We start from the raw sequence: 24,814 nt of genomic DNA on the forward strand, positions 1-24,814 counted from the left end.
CCAATGGATGAAAATTAAAATCTATTTAATTTTTATTCAGACTCGTTTTATGCGGAGTAATGTTGAACATTTTTCACATATTTAAAAGCGATTTGTATTTCTTTTTCTGTGATCTTCCTGTTCATGTTTTTTTGCCAATTTTTCTAACAAGCGATACATTTTTACCCGATTTGCTCTAAGCTCTCTCTATAAAGGATATTAGCCCTCCTTCATCATATGTTTTGCAAATATTTTTCCCAATGATTTGTATTTTGATTTTGTTAAGGAATTCTTGATGTCACAAATTTTTAAGCCATTATTTAGTCAAATTTTTCAATCTTTGATGGCTTCTGGATTTCCTGTCTTTCTAAGAGAAGCATTTCCCTTTGGAAATATAAAATAATTCTCCAATAGTTCCTTTTCCTGATTTTTAAAAAACTTTTAAATCCTTGCTATACCGATCATTTATTTTGGTGTAAGAAGTGAGAAAGGAATCCAAGTTTTGTTTCATGTCCTACATGATTGGCCAGTTGTCCCAATTTCATTTATGTTAAAAAAAAATCCATCTTAAAATAAAAATTGAAATTCCACCTTTATTAGATGATAAATTCTTCTGTATATTAATTAACATGAGTCTATTCATGAATGATCTGTTACTTTCTATTGATCTATCCCTCTGCTCATGATCCAATACCAAATGCTTTATTTTCATGGCTTTATAATGTGTTTTCATATCTATAAGGCTAGTCTCCTTACTCCCATTACTCATCTGTTTCAAAAATCTCTTGGCTATTCTTAAATGCTTTTTTTTATATGAACTTTACAGTCGGCTTATCTGATTTCAATAGAAATTCTGGTTGATATTTTTATTGGGATCATATTGCATTTATTGAACTATTTAGGAAAAATTGGCATGATTACAATATTGTGGCTCCCTATCCAAGAGCAGGGTATGCTTTCCATTTACGTTTTTTTAAAAAGTACTTTGGTCATGTTTTAAAACTTTCTTTGTATGGATCTTACACATTTCTTAAGAGCTTATTCCTAAGGTGGTGTATCTATTTTTGTTGCCAAGTAAATGGGATCCTCTAACCTATTTTTGAACTTGTCTGTTGTTTGTGTAGGAAAGTGTCCAATCCTATCCTCTGCAAATAATGATGTTTTTTGCCAACTCTTTTTAAAATTTCTAACCTTGTATTTCTTATTCACCATTTTTTGATCTTAAGACTTCAAAGGGGGACTGGACTTCCTAGGTTTGAGGAAATCGCTGAGCCTGTTCCAGCTCGTCAGTGGATCAGCCAGGCTTCTCTGGACTGGGGGGTGGAGGTTGGAAGATTCTTGTGCCTTGAGAAAATGTTCTCTCTTGCTGCAAATGGAAGAATCGAGGTGGTGGAGGTGGGTAGTTACTTTGTAAGGTGCTGACAGGTGAGGGACCCTTCCCAGAGGCTGTGAAAGAGTCAAGTCCTTGGTGCTGGGTTCCTGTGGCTGGGGGCAGATGTGGAGAGGGAAGGAAGGCTCCTGCCCCTGAGATATGCACTGGTGAAGCCAAACGTACAGGGGAAGCTGTATTATCTGGCTGTGCTTTAAAGAAGGTGCTTTCTGTGCACCATCATGCAGTCTCGCTAGGGAGTGGGATCCTGCCCAGACAGCTGTGTAATCCAGACACCCACCTATCACTGGCTCCCACATTCCTGATTGTAGGACTTAGCCTACATGGATTCCTTCTTGGTTCCTATTTCCCTCTAATACAGTAGATCCTTGAATAACATCATTTCATTCATCATTGTTTCCCTACAATGTTGCTGAGATGCCATAGGAACTTAACTCTTGTTTATATGAGCCTATGGTAACATTGGTTTTGTTATACGTCCTTTCACCATATGTCATTATGCCACAGTTCCAAGAACCTATGATGACTTTAAGTGAAGACTTATTGCTATGGGTTAGTCTTACCTGCTCAGTGAAGCCAGAAGCCCCTCAAAAGCAGGTTTGAGGTCTTGTTTAAAATCCCACTCAGCATGAAGCCTGTGTCAAGCACATGGTGAGCGATCAATAACATTTGTTAATCGAGTTTCTACTCACATCTTAATTTCCCTGGAACCAAATAGCCATCAGCTTCTGCAGCAGGCAGGGAGGGAAATTATAGCAGAGGAGAGACTGAGCTCGAGTATAAATAGGAAAAGGAAATGCTTGGACTTTCTCAGTGCAATAAAAGTTATATTATAATATTATATGTAATTGTGCAATTAAGCCTGAAAATTGCAAGCTTCTAGTTTGTTCTTTCCAGCCCAATGCCAGGCAGTGCTCGTGGTGCATGGCGTCTGCTTAGAAGAAAAGGGCAAGTTTGGAGGCAAATCTGAGGTTTTAATTCCTATGGAAAACACAGGCAGGGCCAGGATCCTTGAGGCTGTCAGGCTGGGTCGCTGATCTGGGCCTTGTCTCCAAATCGAAGTGGACAACGGCCGGGAGGCAGAAGTGTTTTTTGAGAGCTGAGGCATAACTAGGACATCTGACACCTAGATGAGGCCTTGGAGGGTGACTCTTCCCTCCTCCCTCCCACAGTTCCTTCCCCCTGGAGCCCCTGGACACTGGTCCCAGAGGTCTGGGGCAAGGAGAAGGGCAGGGATATGGCTGTGAGTAATAAGAAGCAGCTTCATGGGTCCAAAAGTACAGTCTTCTAGTTGGTTTCCAGCTGCCCTTCCCTGCCTTCTCCAGGACTGCCTGCAGCACCGAGCAGTTTCCTCTTCCATCCAGAACCTTCCCCGACTTCCCCTCTGTGGCCTCACTTGCCTCTCTGAACTCACCGAGCTTCTGTCTTGGAACCCAACACCCCCACTACTCATTGTTTCTGCTACGCCAAGCTCAAGCTTCTGACCCTTCCTTTCCACACACTGTTCCCTTAGCTAGAATGTCCTCCTACCCCTGCCCTGCACCCCTGACTGCCTGGGGCCTTAGAGCTCAGCTTCAGCATCACTTCCTCAGTAGAGGCCCCTCCCTGACCCCAGCAGAGCCCCTGCCTCCGGCCCCGCCTTCAAGGAGCCCAGCCCACACCTCTGGGCTAACACTTGGCACTAGAGTTAGGACTTGTCTTTATGTGTCTCCATCTCCCGCTCTTCTGTGAGTTCTGAAGGCCAGGAATCCCATCCCTTTCATCCCCATCTCTTCAGCCCTGAGCAAAATGGGTAAATTCCCCTAGAGCTGAGAAGTAGCATCGCAACTGCTTAGGAAACCTTAAGCCTGACTGCTGGGTTCAAGGCCCAGCTCCACCTCAGTTTCCTCATTTGAAAAAATGGGATGACGATGATGACACTAGCTACTTCATGCCATTTTTGAGGATTAAATGAGAGCAACTGCATAAAATAGGATGGTGAGTAGTACGGAATAAGCACTCGCTACCTCTGTTTCCAGTCCGATTCTGTTTTCAGTTAGAGGAAACGCAGAACCCTCTGTCTCCCATACTGTGTCTCTGTCAAGCCAGTCCCTGTCGGCCACCTCACACCCCTCACACAGGGCCTGTGGCACTGTTGGTAAAGAATTTATGTACATTCTGGGGAAGCAGCTTCCAGACCCTGCCACAGCCACTGCCCAGCTCCACAACCGTCCTTGGCCACTGAGAGTCAGAAGCAAGAACCCGGATCAGCCTCCTTTCCTCGCTCAGGTGCTGGGTGAGGGAGCACGTCGAGCACTTTCCCCCAGCCTGTCGTGTCTCCCTCACGCTGCTCAGCGTGGCCAAATGCTGCCCCGACTCTGACGTCGCAGACCACACATCCTCTGAAAGCCCAGCATGTGTTCACACCCAGTTCCCCGTGTAACGTGGCACCTCCCTCAGACACCTGGGGGAGGTGGGGATTGTGGGGGAGGGACAGTCACGAAAGCCACAGTGGGGCGCAGCAGCCCCAAGACAGCAGAAGTCGAGCTCTTTGTGACCTTTGTGACCAAGGATCTAGCCCAGAACCAAAATACTTACGTGGATAAGCTGGAGGACACCACAGAACCATTGAGGGTGTGGCAGCAGCCGACTTTTACAACCTCCTAGTCTCACATTAGAGAAGAAACTGAATCTCAGAGGGGGAACTTGGCTAGTCCAGGGTCACCTGTAACTCAGCTGCAGAGCAGAGGTTACTTGTAAATAAATGCAGCTGTCATTGTGCTTCCTCCCCAAAAGGGTGTTAGTCCCTCTCTGCAGACTACACACCCGAGCATTTCTCAGCCCTTAGCTCCCCATCCTCTTTCCCAAAACAGAACTCGGCCTTCTCCACTCAGGCTATGACCCTCTCACCAGGCACCTGCTTTCCCTTCTCCCACTGTGAGGTCCACTGGCTTAGTGGCCATGGCACAATACTGGGAATCCTTGGCACGTGGCTTAGGGTAGCCTGTGGGCAGAGCACAATCAGAGGCTGGCCAGCTACGCAGCTGCCTTGGTGCCTTCTAGAAGAGATACTAAAATGTCCCTAGGGAAGTCAAAATGCCACTGAACCCAGGTGTCCACACACAACTCTTTAATGACTAGCAATATCTAAGCCATCCCCATTCTTCCACAGGAGCTGGGGCAGTTAGGCAGAAATGCTAAAAAGAATAGCACTCCCAGGGGACTCCTGTGTGTCCCCCACCTCCCACCTCCAGTGTGTGACTGCAGGGAGGATGGCAGACCAGCTAGGACACCTCCAGAAAAGGCAGCCATGGGGAGCAGGATTCTGAAACTCAGTAGCACCCAGCGTAATGCTCTTTATGGGAGACAAGTGATTTATTTTATTATCTAAATTTTCAGTGGTTTAATAAGGTTTAATAAGCCTCCCAGGGAGTTTTCTGGCTTGGGAAATCGCCTGTGATAAACATGAGTAATAAATCCTTTATTTTGAACATAAAGAGGTGTGCAATTTTTCTGAAAAGGAAACAAGTCTCCCCACTCCTCCCACCTCACCCTCTAATAAATAAAGGGTGAATAAATAATTAAAGCACAACAGCTTGAAGGGGCACCACTTTATGCGCCTGGCCCAGACTCCCACAAGCCGGCACCCCGGGGCTCCAGCCATCAGTGGTGGGACCCTCCCCACTGGAGTGCTCTGCCGGCCCTCAGCCCCTCCAGCTCTCTCCAGCTCACTGGAGAGATCCCTCCCTATCTTCTGAGATCATGTGAGCCCCTTAAAGTACCCATTCTTTCTATCTTTGCTGCAAGGTTATTGGACACTGCTGTAGAAAAATCAATGGCCTCAGGGGACCTGTGAGTTGTCCAGCAGTCATTGAACCACGTTGCTCTGCCACCTTCACCCCACTTGACTTGAATTTGTCTATAAAATGGGTATAATGCCGGCCTCATCAAGGAGGTGAAAGTGCCTGAAAAGAAAAAGGCCGCTCCGTGGGCGAGAGGATGGGGGCAAGGGCCACTCTGGTTCCTGGCAGGCAGCTGGGGGAAGAGGAAGGGCGTCCTCCAGAGGGTGATTAAACAGCTCAGGCTGTCCCCCCAGCCCCCATCACCAGAGCCCAGGCATGGCGCTGCCCCTCACTCTTCCTCACCTGCCTCTCAGGCCACCTTCATAGGGACCCCTTTAGTCTATCCTGAGTATGTATATGTTTCATCCCTGTAAGAATTGAGGGGGAGAGAAGCCCACCCTGGCTTTTGCCCCTACTCCAAACCCCTGCAGGTAGTCCTAGATCTTGTTCTGATAAAACCAAACCAGTTCGTGAGGGGGAAGGCGGAGGCCATGATGATGGTGAGGGAGGGGTTGACGAGGGATACAGCATGATACAGTGGACAGAGTCTGGGCTGCAAGTCAGGAGGTCTGGGGTCTCTGTCACTTACCTAGTGCTGTGACCTTGGGCAAATCGGTTTACCAGCATGAGGTTAAGTTTCACCTCAGAAAAGCAGGCCAAATAATTCCTTCTATACCCAGGGATCCTAGGAAAATGTTTGGAGAAAAGGAGATGTGAACGAGCTTTTCTAAATGTAAAGCTCAACAGACTGGTGGCATTGTTAACTCGGGCTTCAATGCCTGGTCACAGGAGAAAAACACTCAAGCCTCCGGGTGGAGGAACACTCAGAAATCTGTCTGTGGCTGGGGTGAGAGCCTAGGAGTGCCTGCCTCCCAGGCCCAGCCTCTTCCCTGGCCCTCACTTCTTGTCCTGCTGTTGGGGAGACTAGACAATAGGCGAAAAGAAATAAGGGGGCAGGGTGAGGCTGCATTCCAGCTGTAGGGGGACATTTGACAGGGGAGGGAAACTCAGGGCTCATTTTACAGAAACCAGCCAGCTCCAAGCCCTAGGTCTGAGGAGAGCTGGGGACTATGGGCTCCAGGCATGTCCCAGAGTGGGTGTGGCAGAGCGGGTGAGGCCAGCTTCACCCAGCTGTGGGCACTCTGCCTGGGGTGCTCCAGTAGGCAGGGCACAGGCTGGAAGTTGAGGTGGCCCTGTCCAGCCTCCCAGCCCACACGTCTGGCCCCAGCCTCTGGGGCAGCTGAGGCTCCAGGGCATTCTAGGGCCAAGGGGTGTGGCTGCCTCTCTTAGGAGAACTGCCAAGGGCAGGGTGGGGCACACCCTACAGAATCCTTGGGGCTGGCCAGCTGCTTCATTCAGGCCTCCCTGCCCTCGCTCCTGCCCACTGCCTTCTTTCGGGTTTCAGTGCCTACACAGACCACAGGGACTAAGTAAGAACCTGCTCAAAGGATGCAGGTAGCTGCTGCCCCGCCTCATCCCCAAGTCTGGAAAAGAACCCACATCCCTTCTCTGCCCCTGTGTAGCACCCGCTCACCCTTGCCACAGCCGCTAATTCTGTCAGGTGGCTTTGAAGCCGCGGGCTCGAGCGGAGGGGCAGCTGGAGGCTGAAGACAGCGGGATGCTCCCGGGGCCATGGGAGTCTTCCGGCTGGGGCCTGCCATGGGGATTTGGCAGATAGAAGCACCACCCTGAGCCCCAGATTTGCTGAGCTGAGCAGGATTCAGGAAGACTTGTGGATCATAGCAATAAAATTGTCCCAAAAGTCACAGCACCAAGGCAGCCGTGGAGGACAAGAAAGAGGTGGGACTCAGAAATCAAGTCCCTGCCCTGATGTTTTCTGGTTGTTTGACTTGGGGCAGGTCCCTTAGCCTCTCTGATCCCTACCGAATGGAGATCATACTAAGGATGAAATGTATGAATATAAGTGCCTGATGAATGACAGGGCTCTGTTCAAATGTCAGGTACCCCTAAAACAGAAGATTGGGACCACCCCACCACCTTCTGTGACTTCAAGGCTATCTCCACTGTGTACGTGAACTGATCTCATTTATTCAGGGGGTACTGTGCTCATGCTTAATGGCATCTCAGGAATGGCACAGACGTATAAGAAACAGACCCTAATCAGAGCAAGTGAGATCCATTTCCCAGATAGGTAAAACAGAGGGCAGCAAGGGTATATAATTTGCCTATACCCCTGCATTTCACACTCCTGGTAAAACCAATCCTATAAGAAGGGACCCCTATTAGCCAGGCCCAGCATCTGGCTGAGGGCACAGACTTGGCATCAGAACACCCTGCTTCTAGTTCTAGCTCTGACACCGATTTGCCAGGTGACTTTGGACACAGGCTCCTCTCTGTGCCTCATTTTACAGATGAGCCTGTGTCCAAAGTCAGTTGACACCAGCCTTGCCTGCCTCATAGGAGCACATGAGACAGGAGGTATGAATGAACCTTGGAAGATTTGATGCCCTACACAGGCCAGGGGTGGCCCTGGAAGCTTGTATGAGCTATTCTCAGTGTCTTTGGCTGAGAGAGGTGTTTAAATAGTGTGGATCTCTGAGAAACTATGAGGAAGGCAAATTGGTTCCTAGTATGGTCCCACCTCCCTCTGCCAAGACACCTTTTAGGGTCCCTGTCCTCCTGGACTTCATAATTGCTAACATTGGTTGAGCACCTACTATGTACCAGGAGACACTTTATGTGCCTTAGCTCATTTGATCCTCTCAGCAGCTCTGTGTGCAGATCCAGAAACTGAGCTTACGGACAGAAATATCAAGTCCCAGACGCCGTCAGTAGGGAATCAGGATGTAGACCCAGGCGGTCTGAGAGCGGGGCCCTCACCCTCCACCCCTCAGCATTGGCCTCCTGTTATCAGATGGCCATCAACCAACGTCGGACACGTGCCGGCTGAGAACAGCTTCTTGTGCAATCTCACTCGGGGTCCAGGTTAAACACATTTTCAAGGGGGACTCTGGAAGTTCAAAGCCTTACCCCCTCTACCTAATGAAATCCTCTCTACCCATCAAAGCGCAGACAAGGATCCTCCTGAAAGCCTGTTCAATCTCCGAGCCTGCAGGGGTCTGGTGCCTTTCTGTCCATACCTCTCCTTTGCACTTGGCACTAAGACAACTGCCCCCACCCAGCCCCACCAACGTGGATGGGTCTCAGCTCCCTGGTGCATACCCCTTAAGCCCTGGTTCTGATCAGATCTCTAAAGTAAGAAACTACTTTTTCTGGGGGTGGGGGGAAGGGGAGTTCAAAACCCCTGTCCCCAAGGTGGACTTTGTAGGAGACAGTGTGGTAAAGAGTAATGAATATGAACTTCGGCACAGAATACAGCTGAGTTCAAAGCCTGGCTCAGACACTTGCTGGCTCATGGCATTAAGCAAGTCCATACCTTTTCTTAATCCCTAAATTGGAGGCGATGATATAAATATGTACCTTTCAGAATTGTGTTGGTTAAGGAAGGATTAGAGGTGCAGTGGCTGACATGTTGTAGGTACTTGATAAATGGTAGCTAGTATCGATTGTTATTATAAACGCTGGCTGGTTGGCTGGCTTCATTTGGTTATTAGAACAGGACACAAATACAAACAAAACTCAAATCACACTCAAGAAACTAATGCTAGAGGACTTCTAGAGCCAGGTTTCTATGTTTCTGGGGGTCAAAGGCCCTCACCCCTTCCAACCTCCCCACCCCCATCACTTCTCTGTTCCCCTCATAGAGCCACCCCCTCCCCGTCCTTAGCTGGTAAACAGAGGGGAAGACCCCATCTCTTGGTGGGGAGAGAGGGGAACTCAGGTAGATACCTGAGTCAAGTATCGGTCTCATTTTACAGCTGAATGAACCAAGGCCAGAGGTGAGGAGTACTGCCTTTGTCAGACAGGGCTACTCGGTCATAACTGGGCTCTAGAACCTTCCACTGAGGGCAGAGGCCCTGGGAGGCTGCCGCAGGCCTCATGACCTCGGGAATGGTGACCACACCTGAAAAGGTTCCATTCTTTTTCCTGAACCTCCTTGCTCCATTTCCAGGCTTCTCTTCTCCTCGTTCCCTCCCCCTCTTCATTTCTGATCTTTCTCTATATTTTTTTCTGCTCTTTTCTATCAGAGGTTTATATTTTGCATCGAGCTGCTCCTGGATGTTCAGAGCGTGTGTGTGTGTGTGTGTGATTCTCTTTCCTGAGCTTGTTATTCTTGGAGACAGAACTGCCTTGGCTTGGGCGATGGGAGGGAGGGGATGGAGGGCCTGAGCCGGAAGGTGGGGGAGGGTGTGGCCACCCCTTTGGGACACAGCTGTCTGGGCCCTCCAGGGCATGGGAATCGCAGGGTCACCTGGGGAGCTCCCAGAGTGCAACGAAGGGGCACTTCTTCCCAAAGAGAAAACGAAACAGCAAGCCCCCACCTCTTGCCTAGAAAAACAGCCCCCAGCAGCACTGTTATATCCCCTCCTCCGGGAATGAGACACAGGCTCCCAACCAGGCCGTGGTGAGCAGTCACTGTTGGGCAGACCAGCCTTTGAGTCCAGGGTCACTTGGGCCTCTTGCCCCCTCTTCATCCAGATCCACTTTGTGCTTCTGGCTTCTCTCAGTCGTGACACTGGTTATTAGAGTTCCCATGACCGCCCGATGGCAAGATGAAGCCACAGGAGCCCAGAGAGCTGGAGTGGCCTCCCGAAGTCTCACAGCCATGGGCTCTTGATCCCCATCTCAAGCAGACATGGCTACAAAAGCACGGAGACAGGACATTTAGCTGAAGGGACAGCAGTCTGCATCCCTCAGTGAGCTTGGATGACACACTGACTACTGATACATGGTCCAACAGGTTCAGAGCCTCTATTTAAGAGATGAAGGAAAGCGTAAAGAATTGTGGGCACTCCTCCACCCGCCAAAAATTAAGAACTTGGCTCTAACCTCCTGAAGTTTTATTGATTTGGGCTTTTTACTTAATAGTCAAAGAGGCATTTCATTCACAGTCTTTTCAGATGAGAGGGTCCCTCTGAGGGTCAGAGCCCTGCTACCCACACGAAAGCTTTGTGAGAATTAGAAAAAGATATCATTTTCTCAATGCATATTTACGTTTTTAAGAAACTGCTAAGTTGTTTTCCAGAGCGGCTATACCGTTTACATTCCCACCAGCAATGTATGAGCCATCCAGTTTCTCCACATCCTCATTAGCATTTGGTGTTAGCACCGTTTTTTATTTTAGCCATTCTGGTAGGTATATAGTGGTATCTCACTCCTCTTCAGTGAACCCTGCTATATCTTTCTCACTGTTGTTATGCCCCTGTGAGCTCTGTCAGAGCAGGGCCTTCTTGGTCTGCTCTTTGTGCATCCCCAGGGAGAAACCCAAAGGTTATTTGCGAAATGAATGCATGGCCCATGGGGTCTCTGGCCCTTTTAAAGATAAGAAGGCAGGAAAGCAATGAGTCTTCACTCTGGGAAACCTCCTGAGCACCTGCCCAGGTGGGATTGCTCAGGAAAGGCTGGGGCCCTCTGGAATCGAGGAGAAAGGGGGAGGGAGGAGGAGCACCCAGCACCCTGCACACCTCACCCCATCAGGTCCTTGGTGCATCTAGGCCCCACTTGGGGTACACATTATGGGCCTGGCATTTCTCAGTCTGCCCACTCCCGCTGCATCTGCTCTCCTATGACAGAAACATCCAGAAGATAAGCGTGTGGGGATCCCCAAAGCTCTTCCCACTGGGGCATGGGGCTTTCGGGGTTTCTTTTTTCTTTTTCTTTTTCCTCACTGTAATTAAACCAGGGTAAGGACCAGGCCTTTGCTAGGATTTATCCATGGGCCACGATCAAGCTTTGCCCTAAGTAGAAGGGCCCTTTTTGCTCTCGCATAAAAATCGAGGGAGCTTTTTGCCCAGGTTGAATCTGCTGGTGTGGTCTGCAAGTTCTGCTCCCTGAAGGGAGGGATGCCTGTTGCCCTGTGTCCTGCATGTCTCCTTCCTGGTGGCTCTCATTGGTCACACTTCACGTTTATTATATACATTGCTAAGGTGTCTCAGAGAGGCTTCTACCTGTAGGAGATGATTCCTTGAGGGTAACAGAATATGGATATGACAAATTAACTACTGATGCATTCAAATTTAATATTGAGTTTAAATGTTTATAGGTGACATAGCTCACAGACATACATATATAGGATGCCAGTATTTAAAAGAAAAAAAAAAAAAGATTGAAAATGAAAGGAAACTTCAGCTAAGATGAAATCAGAAGGAAGGTCAAAAGGAAAAACATATGCCATAAGGCCTCCATTTTCTTGCTGAAAATGGGCCCAAAAATTAGCCTTAAGTTTCTTGGTAGCTATATCAGTCTGCTTGGGCTGCCATAACAAAGTGCCACAGACTGGGTACCCTAAACAACAGAAATTTATTTTCCCACAGTTCTGGAGGCCGGAGGTCCAAGATCGAGGTGTTGGTAGAGTCAGTTTCTTCCGAAGCCTCCTTCTTTGGCTTGTAGGTGGCCGTCTTCTTGGCCTGCCCTCTGTGTGTCTGTGTCCTAATCTCCTTTTATAAGGACACCAGTCATACGAGATTAGACCCCACTCATATGACCTCATTTTAAACTTAATCACCTCTTTAAAGGTCCCATCTCCAAATACAATCACATTCTGTGATACTATGGATTAGGACTTCAACCTATGAATTCATGGGGGACACAACTCAGCTAGTAACAGTAGCCGGTAGTAGCCAGATGTCAGCCTATTGCAGGAGTCAAAGGATTTGTGAAATAAACTAGAGCGTTTTCCCAGCAGCCACACTGAATCATGAGAGAACATTCCTCCTTCGGCCCTGGACCCACAGATGCTGTGTGAGTAGTGGATGCCATCCTGTAGCTCTCAGAGCCATTGAGTGTCATGTGGTATCCTGCCATCGCATGTTAATAAAGTGGAATACAGTGAAATCATGCCCACGAGAAGCTTCAGTAGCCTTTGCTAAACAGCATATGCCAGCTGCCCCACGGGAAGCCCAACTCCAAGGGCCTTAGGAGTCCAGGAAAAGACCTCGTGGTACAGTGAAAAACCCCAGCTTGTGAGCTGGGCTCTGCATCGCAGTTGGGATTTGGAAAAGCCGAGAGGCAGGCGGCTGGCCTTCTGGTGGAGGGGGAAGTCTTAAGTGAAGGCGGCGGTGGTGTGGTCCAGAACACCCACAGCCTGGCCTCCCTGGTCCCGCGTCCCAGAGCTTGGGGTCCCTCCGAGACCCTGTCTCCTAACTCCAGTCTCCCTCTCTGTGTGTCCCTGCAGGGCTCTGGCTGAGACCATGGCCAATGGCATTGACGAGCTCATCGGCATTCCCTTCCCCAACCACAGCAGCGAGGTCCTATGCAGCCTGAACGAGCAGCGACATGACGGCCTGCTCTGCGACGTGCTGCTGGTGGTGCAGGAGCAGGAGTACCGCACCCATCGCTCCGTCCTGGCTGCCTGCAGCAAGTACTTCAAGAAGCTCTTCACAGCCGGCACCTTAGCCAGCCAGCCCTATGTCTACGAGATCGACTTCGTGCAGCCCGAGGCCCTGGCCGCCATCCTGGAGTTCGCCTACACCTCCACGCTCACCATCACCGCCTCCAATGTCAAGCACATCCTCAATGCCGCCAGGATGCTGGAGATCCAGTGCATCGTGAACGTGTGCCTGGAGATCATGGAGCCCGGGGGGGATGGGGGGGAGGAGGACGACAAGGAGGACGATGACGATGACGAGGACGACGATGACGAGGAGGACGAGGAGGAGGAGGAGGAAGAGGAGGAGGAGGACGACGATGACACGGAGGACTTCGCGGACCAGGAAAACCTGCCTGACCCCCAGGACATCAGCTGCCACCAAAGCCCTTCCAAGACGGACCACCTCACAGAGAAGGCCTATTCAGACACACCCAGGGACTTCCCTGATTCCTTCCAGGCTGGCAGCCCTGGCCACCTGGGTGTGATCCGGGACTTCTCCATTGAGTCTCTGCTGAGGGAGAACCTGTACCCCAAAGCCAACATCCCTGACAGGAGACCCTCCTTATCTCCATTCACCCCAGACTTCTTCCCACACCTCTGGCCAGGGGACTTTGGTGCCTTTGCCCAGCTGCCCGAGCAGCCCATGGACAGTGGGCCCCTGGATCTGGTCATCAAGAACCGGAAGATCAAGGAGGAGGAGAAGGAGGAGCTGCCCCCACCCCCACCGCCACCCTTCCCAAATGACTTCTTCAAGGACATGTTCCCGGACCTCCCCGGGGGGCCACTGGGCCCCATCAAGGCGGAGAATGACTATGGTGCCTATCTCAACTTCCTGAGTGCCACTCACCTGGGGGGCCTCTTCCCGCCCTGGCCACTGGTGGAGGAGCGCAAGCTGAAACCCAAGGCCTCTCAGCAGTGCCCTATCTGCCACAAAGTCATCATGGGGGCCGGGAAGCTGCCGCGGCACATGCGGACCCACACCGGCGAGAAGCCGTACATGTGCAACATCTGCGAGGTCCGCTTCACCAGGTGCGCACCGCAGCCCGGGCTGGGGGCCCGAGGGTGCCGGGAGGGCATCAGAGGCCGCCGCGGTCGTGACAGCAGAGAGGGGCCTGAGGGGGAGGCTGAGATGGAGAGAGAGACCCAGTTCATGGGAGGCCCAGCTGGACCCTACATGCAGAGCAAGTGCATTGATAGGAGGCACGCTAGGCGTTACCTGGTGCAGTGGTTTTCGAGCTTTTTTTAAGAGATAAACTGTTTTCTCAAATACAATATTAGGTGGAAGGTCAAGATATAAAACCAATCCGCGCAGAGCTGTTCTGGTTAAGGCAGAAGTGAGGGGCCTGGCACTTTGCTTGCTTGGCCTCCCTCTTCCCTTCCTCACGGGAGATCCATGGAAGGCAGCTTTGAAGCTCCCCAATGGAGTGCCACCCCTTTATTTTATCTTAATTCAGCATGCCGGGGGTTTTCCTAAGTGTATGACATATACTCCCACCCCAGCCATTCCCCGAGAAGATGGGAAGATGCTATGCGGCCTTTGTTTAAGGTGAGCGATCCATCTGCTGGAACATGGCAGAGCTGGGACGTGTGTAACAGCAAAACCTGTGACCGGGAGACTACAGAGACCCCTGAAGGCCCTTTTGACCTCTTTTGGGGCTTCCATCACCGCATATTTTCTCGGAAGTTTATCTGTGGGAATTGCAGGGGGCTGGTTCTTTTGATTTTCTCCCAGGGACCCAAAGTTTTGGCCTTTGAGGACAGAGTGAAATTATTTGTCAGGTTGGATACCAAGGGGCCATGGTTTGGGGGCAGAGAGGGGAAATAAGTTCTATAAAGTAATGAGGCCTACTCTCTGGGGTAGCTTGAAATTCCATATGAAATTTCCAGCGAAGATTGTCAGAAATACGTTCAGGTGACAGTGACATTGCTACCATAGCTCGGCAGGGTCCTCTGGTGACTGCTTGGAAGGACAACACTGATTGTTTCCAAGGTGGCCTTGGGGGTCCAGCATAGCTGCTTCTGTGGGTCCCCACACAGCTGCTTCTTTGAGGGAACCCCCAAACAGAATCTCTTCCAGACATTTCGAGCTGTCAGTGGATGGAGACACTCCAGGTGCAGAGCAGCTGGACCCAAAGTGCCCAAGATTCACCTGCCATCAGGTGTCCTTTGTTAATGGCACTGCCACTCTGGTGCAACCGTAGGCAATGCTGCCCCCATTTCCCACCCCTACCTTCTCCTGAGTTCACTTAGCCCCACAGGGCTGGGCCAGAGCGAGGCCGACACAAGCCCCGGGTCACGGAAGGCAGACCAACGGGAGCGTTCACTCGTCTGCAGCCTGAGTCCCAGCCCAGCCCCAGGGAATGGCTTGACACTCTTCACCGGCCAAATCCAGGAAAGCCACCCCCTGAGCAGCTCAGAGCGCCCCGTCCTGCCATCCAGGATCCACCTCCCTAATTTCCATGCCTGCACGGAAATGCAGGTGACTGCCACTGAGACACCTCTCCCTTCAGGGGAGACCCAGGTCTATGGCTTCAACGAGATGCCATCTCAAGGTATCACACAGTGAGCACCCCAAGTCCCCATCTCCCCTCCCTCCCTACTGGCCCCCTCCAGGCCTTTCCCACACAGCTTTCTGTGAGGGCCACATCCGTCCATGGGCACTGCCTCCCCCAGGGAAAGTTTGAATCTTGCTCAGTGACTCCAGACAGACTTCCCACCCTCCTGCCACTAGAGCATTCTCTGAGCCTCCCGGTTTGGGCAGCAATGCTGGGTTGTACAGGAGGGCTGCATTCCAGAACCCTCCCTCCCAGCACACTCCTGATGGTCACTTAGGGTGGCTTCTGTGCCTGCAGTCTCACCACCCTTCCAGGTCAGAGCAGCCAGTGGGGCAGTTCTGACCCTCCAGCCATCCACCCTCCCTCCGCTTTACTCCTGCTCAGCAGAGGGACAGCCATGTGGGCCCCCAGGCCCATCTCCAGCTGAAGCAGCTGTGTTCCAGCCTCCATCAGCACCTCCCCCTCGCTCCTCCTCCTCACTCGTTCGGCCTGGGCTCTGAGGTCCTGAGAAAGATCGGAAAAGCCCTTGAGTCCCCACCCCAACCCTCCCAGGCAGAGATACCCAGAGTGGGGAAAGACTGGGGGAGGTTTTCCTGGCTTCTTCAATAAGGGGCTGTGTTTCTCTCCTTGGATGTGGTTATCCGCGGTGAATACCCCCAGCCCTCCTCCCAGGCACGTTCTTCAGAATTGCTGGTTCCTTGCTTCCCTCCTGCCTTCTCCCCGAGCTGCCCATGCAAGGATTCTTTTTAGTCTTTGGAGAGCCCCAACTCTGGTCTGTCCATGCTGGGGTTTCCTGTAACTGTCTACAGCCAAGTGCCCATGCAGCCTTTCCCTGGGGACCCTCCTTGTGGCTGACTTCCTGCAGTCACCAACCATAACACCTTCCCTCCCTTCCCAGGTGGAGGCTCTTCAACAGCCACCTAAAGTAGCAGCTGCTGCCTCTTTGCTGTAAATTCTCAGACTCCCTTGCAAGGCCAAGCCACTCCCGGGGACTGGGCCCCGTGAGGCCGGGGACCCGGGACCTACTGCCCTCCAGCCTCCTCTTGGACATTGTTTCTCTTTCTGAATCTCCGCCAGGCTCCTGCTCTCCAGTCAAGACTCGTTTCCTTTCTCCTTCAGGCTGACCCACCTCCCCTCCCTCTTGAGGTTGTGGGAGGGGCCGACCCTCCCCCTGCAAGGTGGCCCTTTGACACAGGCTCAGAGTTACAGCCTCAGAAGCCAACTCCTAGAGGGAGTCCACACCCCAAGGAGACATCATTCCTAATGGCTTCAGCAGCCACAATGGGTGTGTGTGTGGGCGGGGGGGGGGGGGGGCGGTCCTTCCAACAGAGCCCCTCTGCCCCTACAGCCCACCTGCTGCTTTCCTTCTACGGTTCCACAAGACTAGGGCCAAGCCCCCTCCCTCCCCCCACGAAGCTGTCTGTTCCTTGGTGTCAGGACCCTCACCTCTGAGTCGGCTCTAGGTTTCAGCCGTGCCACCGGCTGTCCCAGCATTCATTGATTGTTCCATGTATGAGTCAGCCCTGGAGCCCCAAGCAGAGACTCGAAGGCTTCAAGCAGGCTGTGTTTCTATGGCCCTGTGCTGTCCCCTCCTAGCCCTGGTCACTGCATAATCACTCAGAGCAATCAGGCCCTCTGCCTGTGCCTGACTCTATGTTTACACTCCCCTGGCCCGGTCCAAGGTCACCATTTTCTTCCTGAGAAAGGCTGGTGCCTGTGCTGGGCACAGAGAGACAGCTCCTGCCACAACCAGTCCCACTGGCTCCAGCTTGGGAAAGAGGAATGGGACATAGGGCAGAGGCAGTCTGGCCAAGAGTCCCCCAGACCCTCCTCATCAGGAGTCCTTTACCTTCTATTCCCAGAAGGTCTAGAAGCAGGGCCAAAGGTCAGGGCACTAGGGTTCTGCCAAATGTGGTCCCTAGGATGGGCCTTGATGAATGGGGAGCAAACGAGCCCAGGCAGATGAGAAGGTGTTTGTACCACCTATGTGCAGAGGGATGCTGCTGCACTCGGTGGGCATTTTCCCTGCCCACACAAACCACAGGTGGCTCCCCTGGTTGCCCCAACCGCAGCCCTCATCACTGCCAAATGGGCCTGGCCCTGGGCCCTGAAGGCCTCAGAAGACTCTTAATGCCTCTTAATTCCTGCCACATTGGTCCTTGAGTACAGGCGTCATGTTGGTAGCGCTCCTAGAGAGCATGGCTGGGCAGCCTTCCCTCGTGTAGCCCCCTGCAGCCCACCTGCAGCCTGCAGGCTCTCAGGGGCGCTCCAGCCACGTCTGGTGGGGCAGGTAAATAAAGGCATGAAACTGCAGGACTTGAGAAGGGACCAGCTGCCAAATAACAGAGGTCCCATCCCGTCCCTGGGAAAAGATGGCAACCTCTGCACCCTGAGAAGTCACTCTGGCAATCCATTATCTCACCAGTTTCCACTGGGTTCCCCACCAACATCCCCTAAAGGCTGTAACTGCTAGTTTCCAACACCCGCCTCCAGTGCAAGCCAAATGCTGATCGCTTCTACAGCCGGCAGCCGTCTGCTCTCCTAACGAGACCAGGAGCCTGGCTTCTTTTTTGTTCTGTATTTTCCTTTTAGTCCTCCCACTCCTGGCAGCTCTGGGGACCTTATTAAGATAATGTAATGTCATTAGCAGTGGCAGCAGGAAGAGAGTTGGTCTCAGACCATCAGGGTACCAAGAAGTCTGGGAGGATGGTGCTGGGAAAGCATTAGCCTGACTGGGGACCTTCGTGGGGGCCGAGGACCCCAGGCCAGACCCGCGGCCCTTTCCTTTCACTCAGGGGGCTGAGCTCATGAGGACGGGCACATCTTTCTCGACAGTGAGCTTTCCCAGCTGGAAGAGGGAATGCAGGTCAAAGCTTGGGTGCATGTGACATGGCGGGTCCCTGGTGCAGGGCACAGGAATGAGAAGGCAGATGAGGGGATCAGGAGATAGAGGAGCGTGTTGGATTTGGCGTTGGATTTGGAGGTCTGAGAACTGGCCCCACACCAGCAGGTCACTGGTCAGTCAACCAACACACCATGAACAACCACTCTGCATGCAGTGCTGTGTGCAAAGCAGGATATGAAAGCATCTTACAGGGTCTCATCAAGACAGGTACCAGTACCATCCATGCCACATGCCCAATAAGGGTCCAGCACACAAAAAGTGCTGCTGAATGAGTGAATGTAGAACTCAGTGTCTCTCGGCAGACTGTGGCCCCTCAGAAGAGGCACTGGAGAGATGATCAGGAGCCCCAGGTTCAGGGCCTGGTTCTGCCTCTAGCTGTGCGACTTTGGCCAAGTCTCTTCTCTCTGGGCCTCGGTTTCCCTGTGTGGGACACGAGGGGGTTGGAGCAAGTGCTCCCTAAGGTTGAGCCCAGTTTTATGACCTCCATTCACATATTGCCCAAGATCAGGGAAGCTATGGACACATGACTGCATCCCCTTTGCCTTCATTTCCTCATAGAATGACGGAAACACCGCCTTCATCGGCTTCAGTGAGATAAGGCGTTATTACCACCTGGCGCACGGGAGCCACCTGATCCGTGCTAACATACTAAGAGGAATATTTGTGAGCCTGGCTTTCTTTCCTGCATCAGCCGGGGCCAGTGCTCCTTGCTTATGAATTTGCAGCCTTCCACATTATCTTGCTGTCTGAGCTCCTAACAAGACAGGGAGCCAGGGACAGGGTGGTGGCTCTGTGCGTGTGAAGGCACCTAAGGGAAATAGCACATGTGACAACCCCTGCCCTGAAACTAACATGCACAGAAAATAAAGCCAGCAAAGATGGCCTCTGAACAGTGTTTCCATCTGCCAAGAGCACCTGTGTGATCGAACAGGGCCATAGATAGTACGGAGGGAGAAGTTTGGCCTCCAGAGCTCGTGACCTGGTAAGAGGGTAATGCTGACACCTCTGGGGCCATTAGGGGGCAGGAGAAGATGACACTGACACTTCATCTTCTCTTGCTCCCTCCTTTCTTTTGGGTGACTTGCCTGGGGGCGCAATGTTCAGGTCACAGATACTCTGGAAGGTCAAGGCAAAGGACAAAACCTGGACGGACAGGGAAGGGTTTGTAGAGGATTGCCCTTGCCTTGAGTTTGACCTTGAAGGGTCAGGGAGATTGGGAGTGGGGGACATTTCAGGCAGGGCAATTTGCACAAGTAAACTCAGACGAAAGACATGGGTGCAGGGAGGAGGAGGGCTGGAACGAGAGGCTCACAGCTGGAAAGAAGGAGCTAGCACCATTGGATCTTCAGGAGGACCCTAAAAATGGAGTACTGGTGTCCAAATGTTAAGCAGACATGCCCAGAAAGGGAAGGAGCCAGGGTTTACCAAGTATTCATCCCATAATGGGCAGGCTGTTCATTAGCGGGGCAGGGGAGAGCCTGAAGTCCAGCTCACGGTGGCAGGTGTTTAAAGATGGCTTCTAGGGGAACAGCATATCCATGTGGTGTGTGGGTGCAGTACAGGGAGGGGCAGAGGCTGCTAAAGTAGATGGAGCGATCTTTTTTTCCAGCTTTACTGAGACATAATTGATATATAACATGGTATATGTTTATGATATACAATATGATGATTCGATATGTGTATGCATTACAAAACAATCACCACAATAAGATTTGTCAACATCTGTCACTTCACAGTTACCTTTTTATTGTGGGTGTGGTGAGAACAGTTAAGATTTACTCTCTTAGCAACTTCGAAGTTTACACTATAGTCTTGCTAACTGTAATCACCAGGGATCCCCAGAACTTAGTCATCTTCCAGTCATCTGGAAGGCGTGAGCTTGTAAAGAGTCTTGGAAGCCATGCTAAGGGGTAAGTTAGCACATAGACCATTGGACAAGGGAAGACTCGGGACATTTTAAGCAGGACCACCAGACCTCTAGTCCTGAAGGAAAGTGACTAAGTTCTGCTCTTGAGTTTCTGGCTAGAATGCTTCCCAACTACACTCATGCTGCCTCCATGAGCAGCCCAGATTCATGAAGAAGCAGGGGTAGAAGAGCTATAATGTATGAAGCTAATTAGCCAGAAGGAGATTCAGTATAAGCCCATTACTCAGAGGGAGACATAAAACACCAGAGGTCAAAATGGTGCAGCCAGCCTCCCCCCTCCCCTATTTTAGAGGTTAGAAAACTGAGGCTTTGGGTAACTAAGGACCCGGTCTAGTTCCTGGAGTGTGCCTGGCACTGGGCCCAGCTCTGCCAATACACATGTGCTTTATAGCCATGTGAAAAGGTCATTACGGGAATATAAATTTCTAAGGAGGCTGTGACCTTAGAAAGCCTTTTCCTCTCCGGTCCTCAGTTTCCTCATTTTGAAAGAGAGGGAACTGTATTAGATCAGTATTTCCAGGGTCCTAGGGAATATACTGCTAATAATGCAGGTTATTGGGCCCACTGCTTCAGACTATGAATCAGACCATGTTAACATGCTCCTGGTAAACAAGATGATCTCTAAGTTTTTTCCCAGGACTAAATTATCAAGAGCTTTGCCCACTCTACTCACCCTTCTGCCCCGCACTCATGAAAAGCCTCCATTAGGGACAGCCTGCTCCTGCCCAAGGCCCAGCTCCTCCCACAGCATGCTTCAGGCTTCTGGGACCAGAGGCAGAAAGCTGGCTGCAAATGCCATTTTGATTGTTCTGGTCTGCACTTTCTGGGGCAGCCCTATATGCCTCATGCTGGGAGTCCTAGGTTTGAAAATTCACCCTTTTCAACCTCAGAACAGCTTGCAAAACAAACCATGCCCCAGGCTCCTTTGCCCCTCACAGGCTAGATATCATTGCAAAGCTTTGAGTTCTCTGAGCCCTAACTCTTCCTCTAAGTGAGGAAAACATTCCAGGTGTGTTGAATCTGGCTCACACAAACCCAGTTTCTCTCATCAGCCCTGGACAATAGGAATTGATGTCTGGCCCTAGGTTCAGCTCTGCACAGATAGGCTAAGTAACTTGCCTAAATGTGACCCCACAAGTTAGTGGTGGGTCTGCTGCTGCAGCAGGAGCTCCCAGGCCCCTAATGGGGGCCCCCATCCCTATGCCATACCTTGCCTCTGAATAACAACCTTCCAGGGTTATTGAGAGAGTATATTCATCTGCCTATAGCAGGTGCTCAATGAAAGGAAGTTATTTCTTACGCACTTGAGCCAATTGCCACTGAAATGTGCTGTATTTTAGATGCCCTCGTGAAAAGCTAGGCAGACCGCTGTGGAGGTGTGTGTGTGTGTGTGTGTGTGTGTGTGTGTGTGTGTGTGTGTGTGTGTGTGTGTAGTAGTAGTAGTAGTAGTAGTAGTAGTAGTAGTAGTAGGCCCTTGATATCTGAAGTTTACCATTTACATTATTTATTATTTGAGGGTGACCCTCAGGGTCAACACCACTAATTATGTGTATTAATGATTTTGAAAATAATCTACCTTACAGTATTGTGCTGAGGGTGAAATGAGGCAATATTTCAAGTCTCACTGATGACTCTGAGTGGAGTCCTACACTGGTGAGCACAGGAGTCACACAGCCAGAGAGTGAGCCTAGCTGACCACCTAGCATCGGTGTTTTTGTCAGAGCCTGAGTGAACGTGTTGAATCCCCAGACGTATCCCTCAGGACTATGCAGCATCACTATTGGGATACGGATGCTCTGTGTACCCGCACTGTGTTTCCTATGGTGGTGAGGAGAAAGGCCTGGGCGGGGAGCCAACAGACCTGAGGTCTAGTCCCAACTCTGCCATTAAGCTCTCAGTGACCGTGGGGAGCTCCCCTTCCTAGACCTCAGTTTGCCCACCTGCAGGGTGAAGGATTAGTCTAGGTCCCTGGTTCTCAAATTGGTCTATGGAATAGCTCCAGCAGCAGCAGCAGCATCTGGCAACTTGTTAGAAATGCAAATTCTCTACCGTCTCCATCCCAGACCTGCTAAATCGGAATCTCTGGAAGTGGGGCCTGGCACTCTTCGTTTCATCAAGCCCTGATAATGGTTCTGATCCATGCTCAAGTTTGAGACCTCCTGGCCCAGATGCTCTCTAAGGCCCCTTCCTGCTCAAACATCTAATTACCCAGATGAAATGAGGGTTACAGATACCTTAAAGGCAGTGTGCTGGGGAAGGGGGGGAAGGGAGCATGGAATGTCACTTCAGGGCACTATGCAGCCCGGGGGGGGCAGCTGGTGAGCTGTGGGAGGGGCAGGGATGTGCTGTTCAGGTGCGCCCAGCTGGAGGCCTCCCACTCCCCACTCCCCACTCCCCACTCCCACATCCAAGGCACCCTCCACCCTTCCTTTGAGCACAGGTGGAAGGGGCAGGTATGTCCTCTCTGGTCCTCCTCCCTTGGTCCCGACTAGTGTACACAAGAATGTCCTTTTCTCTCCTGCCCCGCCCCTGGGGAACCTTCCTGAAAATGAGAGCCAGTGAGACCTCTAGCGGCCAGGGGATACCAGGAGATCAGGACCTGCTCCTGTTGTCCTGGGGTTATGTTGAGGGCGATTTAAATCTGGCCATTTTAGGGCGGATGCCTGAGCTCCACATCTGCTCTGACCTCAAAACCCGAGCCAAAAATTATAGGCAGACGGTCCACCCAAGCCACACCTGCAGGGGAGAGGTGGGAGACTGGACACAGAGCTTCGGGCCTGGTCAGGGAAGGCCCCAGAATGATCCTGCAAGGGGTCCTTGCAGCCCAGCTGACCCCACCTCAGCCAGGCTGAAAAGCTCTTTTAGCTAGTTTATGCAGCTCTCAGTCTTTAGGAAAACAACCCGGGGATGTCAGTTTCCCTTTTTAAGATCACCAGGAGGTGTGTTGAATGTAGCGTAAGACAAACCCAGATTCTTGTCATCGGCCCTGGACAATAGGAATTGATGTCTGGCCCTAGGTTCAGCTATATGCAGAGAGGTTAAGTAACTTGCCTAAGGTCACCTAGCATGTTAGTGGTGGGTCTGCAGCTGGAGCAGGGGCTCCCAACCCCCTGGTGGGAGCCCCACCCCTACACCATACCTTACCTCTGAATAATACAGTTTAAATCCTGAAAAGCTTTGCCCTAGATTAGGCTGCATTCTTGTTACACCTGGCTCTTTTGTAAATCTTGGAATTGTCTGCAGACAAAGAGCAGAGCCCAGGGCTTGGGAAAAGAAACCACAGTGCAGGAGACTTGAACAAGGTATGTGGGTTCTGTAGCCTCCCAGATTAGCACTGACGACAGACAGAGCACAACAGCCCAGGGATGGGCCCAGGGGCTCTGGGCAAACGCACATGATGAAACGGAGAGAGACTGTCGGTTGGAGAGAGTGGGTATGAGATTAAGGCACAACCCAGTATCAGAGGTCCCTGGCCCATCAGAGGACTAAGGACAGGCTGCTGACCTGGGGGGGCCTGTGTCGCCAGCAGGTCTGTTTTCTAGTCTGTAAGACAGGCCCCTGACAAAAGGTGGATGCTTCATTACTCAGAGCTTAGGAGTAGAAGGGGTTCTGGAGTGGAGGAGGCCTTTCAGAACACTGCTCCTGGTCCAGCCCACTAATCCACGCCTGTTTGGGGCAGGGCAGGGTTGAAGGTAAACCCGAGCATGGGTGCCATTCCTGGGTTTTGAAGCCATGGCAGTAGGGAGTCTTCGTGGTCTTTGGGGAAGCAGGAGCAGAGAGTTAGGACTGACTCCTGGTGTTCCTTGCCGGGACTGACTCCCAGATCTGCATTGCAGGCAGGACAAGCTGAAGATCCACATGCGGAAGCACACGGGGGAGCGGCCCTACCTGTGCATCCACTGCAACGCCAAGTTCGTACACAACTACGACCTCAAGAACCACATGCGCATCCACACGGGCGTGCGGCCCTATCAGTGCGAGTTCTGCTACAAGAGCTTCACGCGCTCCGACCACCTGCACCGCCACATCAAGCGCCAGAGCTGCCGCATGGCTCGGCCTCGACGCGGCCGCAAGCCCGCTGCCTGGAGGGCTGCGAGCCTGCTCTTCGGGCCGGGAGGTCCCGCCCCGGAGAAGGCGGCCTTTGTGGTGCCACCTGCGCTGGGCGAAGTGGGCGGCCACTTGGGCGGGGCTGCCGTGTGCCTCCCAGGCCCCAGCCCGGCCAAGCACTTCCTGGCGGCTCCCAAGGGCGCGCTGAGCCTGCAGGAGCTCGAGCGGCAGTTCGAGGAGACGCAGATGAAGCTGTTCGGGCGCGCCCAGCTGGAGGCAGAGAGGAACGCAGGGGGCCTCTTGGCCTTTGCGCTGGCCGAGAACGTGGCCGCAGCGCGGCCCTACTTCCCGCTGCCCGACCCGTGGGCCACGGGCCTGGCCGGCCTCCCCGGGCTCGCTGGCCTCAACCACGTGGCCTCCATGTCTGAAGCCAACAACTAGGCTGATCCTTGTTGCCCCCAGTCCAGCTGCCCTGTCCCCTCTCCCATCACGCCCACCCTGCCCCACCCAATGGGTCTGAACTTTTTATTTCAAAATCACAAGGGAAAAATGAAACATATATCAGCAACAATGGTATTTTCCCCGGCCTCCTGAAGCAACCGCCTCCCTTTTGCTTTTGTCTGAGATGGGCCTCTCCTCCCAGCAGGGGGCCTGGCTTCTCCCTGGCTGTTCCCCTCTCTCTGGCTCTCACACAGGAACTCACAGGGGCCCATGCCTCAGAGGTGGCCCACAGTGCATGC

General features: G+C 52.0%; 1 protein-coding gene across 2 annotated transcripts in view; it reads left to right on the forward strand.

Annotated features, from left to right (window-relative positions):
* ZBTB7C (zinc finger and BTB domain containing 7C) overlaps window positions 1-24,515 on the forward strand; it is a 275,712-nt gene extending 251,197 nt beyond the window's left edge. For both annotated transcript variants that reach the window (XM_023530901.1, XM_011360918.1), the window contains 2 exons: window positions 12,446-13,669; window positions 23,864-24,515. In XM_023530901.1, coding sequence (XP_023386669.1) covers window positions 12,462-13,669; window positions 23,864-24,515 — 1,860 coding nt within the window. In that variant the 5' untranslated portion in view covers window positions 12,446-12,461. The remainder of the gene's footprint in view (window positions 1-12,445; window positions 13,670-23,863) is intronic.
* Window positions 24,516-24,814: the final 299 nt, after the last annotated feature.

Source organism: Pteropus vampyrus, unplaced genomic scaffold, assembly GCF_000151845.1.
Source record: "Pteropus vampyrus isolate Shadow unplaced genomic scaffold, Pvam_2.0 Scaffold3, whole genome shotgun sequence".
Taxonomy (NCBI): Eukaryota; Metazoa; Chordata; class Mammalia; order Chiroptera; family Pteropodidae; genus Pteropus; species Pteropus vampyrus.